This window comes from Manis javanica, chromosome 13, assembly GCF_040802235.1.
Source record: "Manis javanica isolate MJ-LG chromosome 13, MJ_LKY, whole genome shotgun sequence".
Taxonomy (NCBI): domain Eukaryota; kingdom Metazoa; phylum Chordata; class Mammalia; order Pholidota; family Manidae; genus Manis; species Manis javanica.
The window spans coordinates 53,343,366-53,356,564 of NC_133168.1; the positions used below are offsets into that span (position 1 = coordinate 53,343,366).

General features: G+C 39.1%; 1 protein-coding gene and 1 pseudogene across 3 annotated transcripts in view; both read right to left on the reverse strand.

Moving 5' to 3' along the window:
- The window catches only part of SLC2A12 (solute carrier family 2 member 12), a 53,742-nt gene that overhangs the window by 12,111 nt on the left and 28,432 nt on the right, over positions 1 to 13,199 (reverse strand). For 2 of the 3 annotated variants that reach the window (XM_073219630.1, XM_017644523.3), the window contains exon 3: positions 4,650 to 4,772. The exons of the other annotated variant lie outside the window; for it this stretch is intronic. In XM_073219630.1, coding sequence (XP_073075731.1) covers positions 4,650 to 4,772 — 123 coding nt within the window. The remainder of the gene's footprint in view (positions 1 to 4,649; positions 4,773 to 13,199) is intronic. 3 annotated transcript variants of the gene reach the window in all.
- On the reverse strand, positions 1,833 to 4,343 carry LOC108386586 (ubiquitin-conjugating enzyme E2 W-like; annotated as a pseudogene).

The following is a 13,199-nucleotide window of genomic DNA, read 5'->3' on the forward strand; positions in this document are numbered from 1 at the left end:
CTGGGGAATGCCTGCTCTAGCAGTATGGTGTCTATTTGGTGGACATTTTTAAAGACATATTTATACAGATGGACTTTTCTTGGAATGAGCTCATCCTTCTTTACTCTAATTTGAAGGAATCATTTCATCTTGGCAATATTTCATCATTTTAATAGCTGGCAGCGTATTTGTGATGCTTCTTCCTGGATTCAGAGGAAAAAGTGATAATGGTTTTAATGAAAGACATTAACTTGTTAAGATGCATCAGTAAGAAGCTGAGTCCTCGAGGCTTTGAGAGAGCTCACTCACCACCCTAGTTTTTCCTCTGACCATTTCTAGCCAAAGATACAGTGTTTTTGTACTTACTGGCCAATCTCTGGACAATCTGAATTAAAGTTCAATCCCTCTGTGCTTTTCTTGCTGCTGGCACAGGGTTTTGCCCAGGTGAGTGCTTAATAAGTGCTTGTAGAATTGGTCTGTCTTTCCTCTCTGGGGCATAAAACCAGAATATGGAAAATGAAAAATGCCAAAAGGTCATCTCATCGAATTTGTCCCTGTTTTGGTTGAGCACTTTCAGTAATAGGTTGCTTACCACGTCACAGAGGTTCTGGCTGCATGGTGAGCTGGCCTAATCTGTTAAAAAGGTATTCCTCACTAATTCCTAAGCCCAAGTCCACCTTTCAGCAACTGTGGTTCAGAGGTTCTGCTTTGTCCTCTGCATCAGCTCTCCCCATTCCCTTCTTCATGACAGCCGCGCAAGTATTTGCACCTCCATCCCTTCCCTGATCATTCTCCTGTCCAAGTCAAATATGCTGAACACTTGTAACTATTATTCACACGCCCATGTCATCCAGATTGCGCTCTCTTGGTGGACACAGTGCAACCCTCTTAAAATACTTAAACAATCCTCTTAAAATATTTTACTGAGAGCTGCTGAGCACAGCACTGCAGCTGTATCATGACCACTGCAGAGTAAGTCTGTCTCTCTGGAATAGTCGGCTTTTACTGATACAGCTGAAACGACACTCAAAAAGGGGTTGGTGCCCAAGGGCTTGCTGCCAAGCAAAACCCTTCCATCTTTTACTTGGAAAATTGATTTTTGAAAATAAGCATAGAATTTCAAACTTAGCCCAGTGCAATGTCATGTACAGGTTAGAGATCATTCCAGGATTCTTTTTTAAAAAGTGAATATACTTTTTAAAGGCATGACAGGAGAACTTCTGAATCTTAGAACTTCCGAATTAGCTCACCCTAAGTATTAGCTATTCTTCCCAGAGATTCTATTATCTTTTCTTCTCCCTCATTGTTAGCATTCTTTTCCATTTCTCTTTCTCCACACCGAAGAGCAGATGAGGGGTGTGCATGTATGTGCGTGTGTGTGTGTGTGTGTGTGTGTGAAGGTGAAGGGCACAGGCCCAAGCACGTGATGAGTAGGAGAGAGGTGCTTGGTGCTAATAATCAGTTCCTTTGTTTCCTTTAATCCAGGGCTATTTCTTAAAAAACATGAGATAGACATTTAAAAATGCTATGTAAAGATGCAAACCATACTTAATAACTCCAAAAATTAATTTCCAAAAGTGGATGTACTTTAAAAAAGTGATTGACAAGATTCACAAGTACTATATATAGCTATATACCTTTGTGAATATACTTGAAAATTTAGTGCTATATATAATTTTATATGCATATTACAGGTAATGTATTACTTATATATATTTATTGTATATATATTATATTTTATATAATAATGTAATTACATACAATATGTAGTATATATTTATATATATAAAGAAAAAAGGAGAAAAGAAAACTCATTAGTGAATTTTGAAGGATGCTGGGGAACCATCTCATTAGCTGGAAAACTAGAAATAGGAAGTTTCAAGAATTTATCTTGGTTTTCTTATAGGAGTCGTACTTCAGGGCAGACAAATGCCTAATGAGAAATATTGCTGATAAAAGTTTAGAAGGAATGATGGGATAAAAAAAATGAATCTAGACAATGATCCTCCACAGAAGCCAACATGACGAGAGGGAGGGAGACAGGGTGCGCCTGGAACTGCGGGGCACACGCCAGCACCTGTGAGGGAGTTTGCAAACCAGCCAACCAGAAACTCTGAATCTCCTCTAGCCCCCAGGTCTAAACGGCAGTTTACAGGAAACACCGAGGACAGAAAGTCATAGGATGTCACTATCATCAGCAAAATCCAGTCTGGGGAAAACAATGAAACAAGTGACCCTGTTTCCTCAGTAAAAATACAAAATGTGGAGAGGATGGGGGAGAAATGGATGTAAAACTTACAAATTATAAGAGACATATCAATCAATTATAAATATGTATTTGGATTGTTAGTCAAACAAAGTATTAAAGTAATTACAAGACAATTGAATGAATGTGAACACAGGCTGGAAATTTGATACCAAAGGATTATTATTAATATTTTTAGGTGATATAATGACATTGTGGTTAATTATATTAATACATTGTATTAATATTTTTAGGTGTGATAATGACATTGTAGGTTTGTTTTTGTTTTTGTTTTTGTTTATTTTGGTATCATTAATCTACAATTACAGGGGGTTTTTTTGCAAATAAAAAATGTTTATGGATTTTCCAAACATAAATAAATGAAATACTGTTTAAGCAGTAAGGCTCATGCTGATGGCTAGCAGGAAGTCCCAAAGTGTAATCTATGTGGAAAGATTGTTAATGTACAAATAACAAGCCCAAATTGTGGACTGCGGCAGTTTAATCATCGCTGCCATTTTTCTTACTTACAAAATAAAGCCTTGGTTTAACCATTCATACCCTCTATTACTCATACTTTTACTTCAGAGATTAAGGAACTATATACAACAAATGAACTTATTTCACCATAGGGATAATGTATTGTATCCCTCTGCCAATGTTACTTGAAAACTTTCCACGTCAAAACAATTTGACAGCAGCTATAAGCAATTCAATAAATACACAATGATGTTTCATTATAGTTCTTTAAAGACGCGTGTTAACATGCTGTTAACCTTAGGATCACAGGGCATGGTATCCAATACAAACAGTTGGGGTGACTTTCAAAGTAATGTTGAATCCCTCACTTTATTTTATAATCCCACTGTAACAGATAAGTTCATTTCACAGGTCCGTGGGTGCATTAATCATGGGGCAGCAGAAGTTAATGAAAATATTCCTGGTACAACATCCATGCCGACAACGAAAGTCCCCAAACCACCAAGGAAGGCATGGTTGTTGCACAATACATGAGGATCTGGAACTTTCCCAAAAGTTAAAAAAAAACAAAAATATAAAATGGAATTATATTTGAGACTTTCTGACACCTGAATTAATACTGTATGACTAATAAAAGCATATCAGTTGCCTGGTTTGAATCAGAGATCAGCATGCACCCAGAATGCACCTGAGTAAAATTGCAGTATCTGACTCCAGGCCAGATTTCAACAAACCATTGTACCCCTTTATCATGCCTGCCCCGGTAGGGTCACATGGCACATGGAACTTCCACTTTATCTCTAAGTGCTGCACCCATCCTTGTAATGCATGTCCGGTAATGGGTGCTTTGATCACTCTCAATCACCTGCGGTCGGCCACAGGCTGCGGAGAGACGCTCCAGGCCTCTTCTGGTCATTTGCTGGTCTCTGCAACATGCAGGAAAAGCAACCAGAAGTCCAGTAGCTGTGTCCACACAAGTCATGACATATCTATACCCTTCTGATACAGGCAGAAGCCCAATGATTATTGGGTTATTGGGTGGTTCTTACCACTTCTCAAAGTAGTCTTCATTGCCTATAGGTCATTTCCAGTCAAAGGTTAAAGTTCAAAGGCTGAATGATCAAAATGCTCATTTTCTCAGTAGGACAACTATGTTCTGCTAGGAGAATAACCCTGGCATCGACAAGTATCATCATGATACCACCATTTTGTTTTCTTTGCATTCTTGTTACATGTTCCAATGTAAAAAGAATGATCTGTTGGTCTCCTCCTTTCTTTGCAGCTGGAAAGCATGCTAATAATGCTGAGACAAACTGATTGGACTGAGAGTGCTGGGGACCAGCCTTCTGTTAGAATGGATAAACAGACAGGGACCATTGCTATGAACATGGGGATGAGTGGGAATATTTTCACCAGTAAACATGACCAGAGGGGAGTTAAAAGGATATCAACTACTAAACATACATAGAACTTGAAACTTTTCCACTTCATATAAGGTACCAAGGGCACCTTCCATGTCTAAAGTCCAGTGTGTAATTGAATTTGAACACCCTTTCCATTTAAAGTTATCCCAGGAGGTGGGTCATTTTGCAAAGAAAGCCAAGGGTTCTTTCTGCAGTCATTTCTGCATTGATGCCATGATGTAACCATTGACGTTTTAGTTCCTAAATGTCTAAATGTTTTATCCTTTAGAGGTCCATGCTGGAGTTTTGTAGACAATATGACATGTCTGGGATCTGACCCAAAATAATTTGGGGGAAAATGCTGGTGAGGTTATAAATTAATTAAGATTGATCGGTATTAAATTAATGGTTGATTGGGACCTCAGGTTCATTGCCATTCTCTTTACTACTGAATGTTTTTATAAATGTCCACATAGGTGAGAGTGCTTCCCTAACATCTGTCCTAGGAGCACAAAAGGCATTAGAGGAAAACAAGTCCTTACCAGTCACAGTCAAAAATGTCAGCGAGACGAGAAGGTTGATGCCCCAGTTCATGCTAGAGGTTAAGGCCATGGCTCGTCCTCTAATTCCACCAGGAAAAATCTCGCTCAGTACCAGCCAGGGCACTAGAAGAAAGGCAAGAGTGGGTGGGGTATGGCAAAATGATCAAGCCCCCATTGACACTGAGGGCCAGCCCACTGACCTCTCTGTCCTAGTCCTGCACACTTTGTGCTTGGAGAGCAGGGCGACGTCCTTACTGGCAGGTGGGAGAAGGGATGTGCTTCCTCCTTACCTCTAACAAGGGAGAAAGGATTGGGAAGAAATGCTAAGAGGTTGACACTGGTCCCCGGAAGTAGGAGAGGAATATAAAACACTGGTATGTGACATAGGCCTGAGAAATGCAAATGGAAGGGGCCACCTGGCCAGCAGAAACAAGAGAGGCAGGCTTGGTCCTCTCCCAAGCACAGAGCCTCAGCGCAAGGCCCCAGCTCTACCTGCCAAACTTCTGGGCCCTTTCCGCTGATCTGCTTTGCACCTGCCCTTGGAGAACTCCGGCGTCTTGGCTAATGAGTCTGCAGGAAACAGAGGTAGGAGAGCTGGAAGAAGGAGGCCAGCTACTCTCACTCTCCCACTGGGCTTTCTGGTCAGGGGCAAGCTGGGTGGGAAGAAGCTCTAAATTAAATAGAGCTCCAATATTTGATTATTACACCAGACAAAACATTTGAATTCCTGAAAAGAGACTCTTCTTGGCACAAAAAATCATCAGTGGACTTATATTTTCTGAGAGTGACAGGAATACTATGGGACCTGCCTGATGGGATTAGAAAGGGCAGTGAAGGAGCAAATTAACTTGTCTTCAGCTCTTCAAACTGAGTGTGCCTATAAAACAGCTAACAGTTCTTACTATGGGCTGAGTGCTTTACAAACCTTATCTCATTTGATTCTTATGAAATCCTATAAGACAGAAACCATTATAACCCTTCTTTATAGAAGAGAAAACTGGGGCTTAAAGGAGTAAACTATTTTTCAAGGTCACGTAGCAGAGGTGGCATCGAGCCTGGGCAGTCTCTGGAACTTTTTACTCATGGTGCTCTCTTGCTGGTGGCTCAGTAAATATTTGTTAATGAATAAATAAATGTGGAATATTAAGTACCTTTGATTTTGAGGAAAGAATGACTTAGGAGCTGCCTCAGCCCTGGCGCCCTGCTGGCTAAGTCACTTTGTCTTGGAAAGCCAGCATTTATATACAGACCAGCTGTGTCAGCCCAGCCCAGAGCCGGCAGGTGTGGGGAGAAGCAAGGAGCAGGGAGGGGCCCCCTGGGCCCACAACCCCTAGGACACCTGTGTGAGAAACAAGCAAGTCAGCTGTCCTCTGATTTAAAAATTTGCCTCTCATGACAAGATTACTCTCTGTACAGAAAACATCTGCTCATAGTAAATTTGCTGTCTTAAAAATAAGAAAAATAAGTTGAATTATAGATAAGGACTGGAAAAACATTTTTTTTCCCTTGATTATCTTCTCCAAGTGAATCTGTATAGGGTTAAATTTAGGGCATGGGAGGTAACTGCAAACAAAAGAAAATGATTACTATTGTTCTAATTCATAGGGAACTGAAACAGAAAATTGCATATCTGCTCCACTCCCCACTCCCCACCTCAAAAAGCCTTCACTGGGTCCTTGCAGATTATATCCTTGGTAGAGTCACTTTACTCTTAAGGAGACCAGTGCAATGCTCAGGCAGTCTTTTCTTGAGCTTTGAGAGACTGGGGATCTGGTTCTGAGTAGACTGATAGCTGTATAATTCTGATGAAGTCTTTGTAATGTCCTGCCCTTGGACAAATTCAAGATAAAATTATGTAAATCCAATTTTTTGAAGTGAAATAATCTATGCCACAAACCAATCCCCCTCTTCCCCTTCCTGCTATGGGTGTGTGACATGCATCAAGGTAGAGCGGAGGGTCACTTATCGCCTTTTGCTTTAGTAGCCATCAGGAGGTGGGGGAAGGGATTCTCTCATTTTCTTTCTGCAGAGGAGTTGCCACAGCTTTTCTTGATCTACTTCCACACTACTTCATCAGCTCTGAAGCCCCCTTCTCCCCATCATCACTTTTTATCATGATGGCCTCTTGGAATTATCTGGTGGGGTTTGAAGAAAGTCACTGCTGGGTTCATGACAGCCAACCTGGCCTCACATGGGAACGAATGGATCCTGTTGCCATAGAAAGTGGTGGATCTTGTCAACAAGAAGCTGACTCAGTGTGAACCTTTAAGGACTTGCCTAAAAGACCCCAAGATCTGTCATAAGCATGCATTCAATTCAGCAGCTGAGCCAAGTTCTTGAGCGGTTTAACCAGTCAGTGAGCAAAGAACTGAATATTGGAAAGCAAACTTCCCTCCGTCTCTGATGAGAACTTGTGGTCAGGCAAATCCTACACCTGCCATTTCAAAAGTAATGGGTCATTGCTGCAAACCTGCTGTTAGATCAAGAAGAATTCAAGAACTGATGCCTTGGTTTATCTACTATTGACAAACTGGATGTAGTAGCAATTGACAAGTGTTTTTGACATGGATGGTTCAACCTCCCAATATGGAGCCTGACAAGTCAAAACTAAGGAGACTATTATTTTAACAGTGATTTCAGAGCCATAAAATCACAGGTTTTCAGATCAAGAGAGAGTGAAACAAGAATTTGAAAGTGGCACTCGCAGCATGCAGAACTTACTGAAAGACTAAGAGTCTTCCCACGGCCGACTTAGGAGCAAGGTAATGCGGAAATCTTACGGGCCTCCGTGTTCCCTGAAAATAAGCAGGGACCCAAAGCAGAAGGAATGGAGAGACCCTGTTTCAGTTCATCAACAAAGAGCACGGAGGCATAAACCATCACATGGGGATTTAATATGTTTATATTTATAATGACAGGTGGAAATTTTCTTAAAATCACCGATTTTTTTCCTAGTGAGTTGGCCTAATTTCTCCCCCAAGGAAAACCAAATCATTGTCACATGCCACAGTGCAGAAGCAGTGGCTCTGTCAAGGGCATCCTTGTTATCCCCTACCCCGACAATAGACCCACAGGGGACGCTTTGTGCTATTTGCTCGTGAGGAATCCACAGACTCCCAGAGACACAGTGAACTCTTCGATGGTGACTGTAGTTCTAGCTGCTTCGCAGGCCCTGAAACAATTCTCCTTGCAACCCATCATTCCGGACTACCTCAGCAATGTGTGCCTGTAAAAATGTCAGTCTGCACACATCTTTACGGTCTTCTCTATGCTGCAAGGATTGAGGAAATTTTGGACTTGCTGCAAGTTAATTGTCCACAGGTAGTGGAACATGTATTTCACATGGTATTAAATCACCAGGGGTGCCCGTCAGAACTTGCCTGATCCAGATGAAATCGGCAGACAGTGTTTATGGCTGCACCGAGTGCCATAAAAAAGACCATGAAGGACAAATATGTTGAAATGCCTCTGTGGGAACTGGGATTAATAGGGGCAATCAATGTAAATGACTTAGCCCTACCACCCGTGAACAGCCATGCTTGTCTCCTCCTTCCTCCCTATTTCTGCCACTGCTGACATTTTCCCCTCTGAAGCTGTTGTTTGACTCCCTGTGCTTTCAGATTTAAGCCTTGCACCTCTCCAGCACACTTTCCACTTGGCTTGAGTGCATCCTGAACCACCTGGCATGTAGCCCCAGGTCTGAAAGACTCATGGAGGTCTTAAAAGTCTTACCGGAGAATTCCTAGCAACTTTGGAGGAAATGCTACACTCAGACTGCAGAGTTTGCAAACTGATTTGCCAAGGAGCCACTGTCCCATACTGTGTAGGAGGGAAGCCAATTCCTGTGACTTTTATTACCTTTGCAAGCAGCCAGCAGCACACCCCACTCTCTGATTGCAGAAGGGTACTTTAAATGTGAATTGGAGGGGGAAATAAGCTCATTTCCTTCCAACCAGATGTTTCAGTTCTGGCCTTATACATTCCCCAAATTGGAAAATTGTGTTCTTTTTAAAATATACTTCATCATATGCTACCATCTCCAACATCAGCAGTAATGGAGTAGCTTTAATTTATTTTTATTTTTGTATTCCCCTTTCTCTCAGTGTCTCTGAGTTTTACTCACTCCTGGCCTCTACTAAAATGCTATTTAAGAATATTATCTTGGAGTATTTAAATAACAAACCAAGGAAAGCAATGAAATAAAGTCTCAATGTTCCCCAATATTTCTATCTTAATGATTTCTACTCAAAACCAACTGAAATGATCTTTTAAAAATATTTTCAGGGAAATTATACTATATGTAGTAACACTCAATAAAAATGCAACAGTTAATAATGGAACCCTTTTATGAGCAGGTACCTGTTGGGAATAAGGAAGAGCTATGGCAGTGGTCTTCAAACCTTCTTGCTTGTGTAGCTTTTAAAATAATTTAAAAAACTAAGCACTTTCTTTCACTTGTAAGTCAACATCTAACTGTTTTTTCACAGTAAATTTTAATTATAGCAAAGGATGCAACTTCTATTGTATTATAAACTCTAACATTTAAAACAGAACACTTACCACTCTTATAAATATTTCCAGTGGAATTTAAATACCATACCTATTTTGATACTCATCATCATGCATTTAAAAAATAAAGGAATAAGGTAATTATCAGAAATTTTACAGTGTTTTTTTCACCTTGAACTTAGTTTTATCCTACTGTAATACATTTTTTTAAGCTTGAAAGTCTTGTATAGATCACTCCATCATACTTCTCTTTAAAAAAATGACCTTAAGTTGAAATTTTAAGTTTCTTTTTATTTCTTCTAAGAATGTTTAGGTAGTTTTTCTTAGTAAAGCTACTAACACACTAATCAATACGAAATGGATCAAAATGATAGATTTTTAAATTTTTAGAAGTAACTATTAAATGTGAAAAGTAAAATATATTGGAAATACCTTTCTTAATGCATGGGTGAATGTGAGTGAATGTCACTTGCTTCTAGAATAACATGGTATATTACAACTCTGTAAATAGATGAAATTTGTTGTTCTCAAGAATAATGGAAATATTTGAGGAGTTGAAGAAATTTTATAAAAGCAGGGTCCCTTACGTCTTTGAATTAACAACAGAAGGTATTTATAACAACGTGTCTGCTGAGATCTTGATGAAGTTATCCTTTAGTTTTTGTTAAGAGCAAATTATAGGAAATATTTAAGCTTAACCAAGGGTTATTATTTAGTCATTACAGTCATTTTTCCACACCACACCTACATATTTCCAATTTTCTTTTTGTTTAGTGTTCCTGAGGTTTATGTAATTTGGGACATGTATCATAATAAGTTTTCTAATGGGTAATAGGTATGCTTTCTTTTAAGTGGAGAGCTGTTACTATTGGGGAAATGGGAAAGAAGACATTTTGTGCAGACTTTTCCTAAAAATCAAGAAATTGATTTCCTTACACATATCACTGAAAGTTAATTCCCAAGACTATGCATATCCCAATTCATAGACCACTGAACTGGAGTTCAAAATGCAAAAAAAGAAAGAAAGGTCGGGGGTGAAGGGGAGGGAGGAAGAAGAAAGGAGCTAAAAAAAATTGGTCTTTTCTGGTCTAAACTATAATTTGAATATCATGCTTCAGATGTAGTATTTTACATTGCATTTTTCCATGATTGAGACTTTGGACTTCAATCAAAACCATATAATGGTTTTCAATGTTGCAAATGTTCCTTGGAAAAATTCTTTACATTATGTTCTGGAAAACAATAGAGAAACAAATGAATGCTTATTTTTATTAAGAGAGTGTTAAAACCTTAGTCCATTTCTTAAATGTCTTTATTGCCTAGTATTCATAATTTCCAAGGCCATAGGAGTATGCCTGTCATGCTGGACTGAGAGGAAAGCTAAACACTGATGCATTATGTGAACAGCTGCCGGTGGTAAGGGAACTGACGGTGTCGTCTCTCCATTTATTAAGCTGTGCTCAAGCTGCAAAAATATAGTTTTAGACTCTTGTTCTGTTAGGTACAACTGTTGCCTCACCTAACGCCAGGAAGGGAAGCAGGATTTAATTAGACAAGGACACATATTTCTTAAGGTTTTCCTCCGTTGCTTGGGTGCAGATTTAGTATAGAACCATTTGTAGGCTAGTTTTTATTTACCTTGCATTATTTTGATGACTGCCATCAGAGGACCAAATAATTCACCACTCGAAATGACTTTTAAGTAATTAATTGATAAAAGGAACAGTATTGGTGAATATTGGTGATAACCAAAACCTAAGATTAGGATAATTCAAATCCTTTTTTTTTTTTAAAGATAGACACTTAAACTTAACACAGACCCATTGGGTGACTATGACTGTATAATGGCTACATGTGATAATACAACCTTCCTGTTTAAAAGTAGTGACTTAAATAATATGCCTATTCTCTAGCGGTGTGTAATTATCCCAGACGAATAGTGGAAAAGGAAGATGGGCACTAAAATAGCCTTTGATTTTGATGGATGTGAATATTATTAGGGGCCTAGAGTTTAAGAATAAATGCAAAGAGTATCAAAATCTCTTTTGAAACATTAATGCACTTCTGGTCTATAAACCTCTCTGTTTTAAACCCAGTATACCTTGGATTGAAGCAGCTAAGTAAACTTTTGAATTATAACCTGCTGTTCCACTTCCCTGGGATTATCATAATCGCTAGCTGTGCTAACATCACAAGAACAATTTCTTTTTGAAGAGCTACAGTTATTTGGGTATAAAATCTAAATTTAAATGTTACGGCAGATAAATCTTATGCTTCCTACTGATATCCATCCTCCCAAAGGCTGGCTAAACTCCATAAAACCAAACCAAACAAAAAACTAGGCTCTACAATCACAGAACCCTTAAAAGTTCTAGTGTCTTTTACAAAAACAAAAGACAAAACAGGAAAGCACCCTTTTTAAGGTATTTGAGCTGAAATTCATGGGCCTCTTGCATTTCTGCATGTCTTGAGAGCAAAAGACCAGATTGTCCTGTTCCAGGATGTCTTTCTAAGGATGTTTGTATAATAAGCAGCCTTAAAAGATGGAATAGTGTCCCCTCTGGAACAAAAGTTTGTTTATTATCCAGTAAATTAAAGATAATGTCTCCCTCCAGGGAAGAAATCAGGTTGAATTACTGTCTATTATAAAAGATTTGGGTTCCCTAAGCTTGGGAATCCTCTCCTCTAAAATTAGTGTCACCTGGCCTGCTTCATGTTGTCCCATGTGTATTGGGGCTTGGGAACTGGTACAAATGCTGCTGTTCTGGTTATTGCTATTGGTATGAGAAATAAACTGTCCTTTGTCTCAGACTCAATAGTCTTATTTCTTTTGCTAATGTCCATAAAACTGTGAAAGGCTAACTTGTTAGCTTGCAGTAGGCTGAAGTCCCAGGAAGTTTATAGTTCTTGCAAGTTTGATTACTTGTGGCTATGGTATAATTTTTTCTACAGAAGATCTTCTATTACTATGATTAACTTTGGACTGCCCATTTATATCTGAGGGATTTAATGTGATTCTTAAGCCTGAGATAATCCACTGAAATATTTCTATAAACTTTAATGCTAATTAAGTAAGCAAAAACAATCCCCAAATTCCAGGCTCAGATTTTTACATATTTCTCTTAGAAAAATCACAAATGAATTGCTTCAGGTATTTTTTGTAAAAAGCCAAGTTTAAGTAACCTAATTACCAAACTGAGGTAGGAATAATTATCCCATGATATGACTAATCTCAATCTTTTTTTTTTTCCATAGGGGAAGGGGTGGGTCTCATATTTGGAGAAAACAATGGAAATTTGGAAGTGAATATTTTGTCTAACACCATCAATTTTTTTAAATGGCCTTAATTTTAGTAAATTTAAATTTAGTAAAATTTAAAGCATGAAATTTTTTTAGTTATCAAATATTAGAGATGGTTGTACATCCTCATTTAAGTAGTTCACTCAGATATACTGTTTGGTCAAGTGTGCAGAGTGTTCCACACAAAGCACATTTATGTCTAATTACCTAGATACTGACTCAGATTCATACCAGAAGAGTTCAAGGTATATCAGTCCCCAGGTGTAGAGAGAGCTCTCCCTTAATCATAGAATCTGGGGGTTTCATAGTCTCTTTTGATTCATCCAACAAGTACTTACGGAGCCCCTCTGATGGGCCAGGCCTGAAGTTAGGCTCAAGGAAACACAGTGAACGCGACAGAGTTTGTGCATACACAGGACATGTAGTCTAAGTTGCAGCAACCTCGAAGAGTGGTCATCTGGGTGTTTCTCAACCTACATCACACCTCTCACCATTCATCTAAGCCTCAGGTGAATCAAAGCCTGTCTGGTTTTCTAGGAAGCTCTCCTGACTGTAAGTAATCCAGAATTGAACCAATACTTCAAGCCACAAATATATTCTCTTTAGTCTTGATCCACCTGCAATGGCGTGTGGAAGGGAGGTGAGGAGGACATGGGCATCAGAATTCAGTATAAGGCTATAGAGTACTTCCTGTGGGTGCTGACATGGCTTAAACAAAATGCCTGCTGCAGTCAGTGCCGG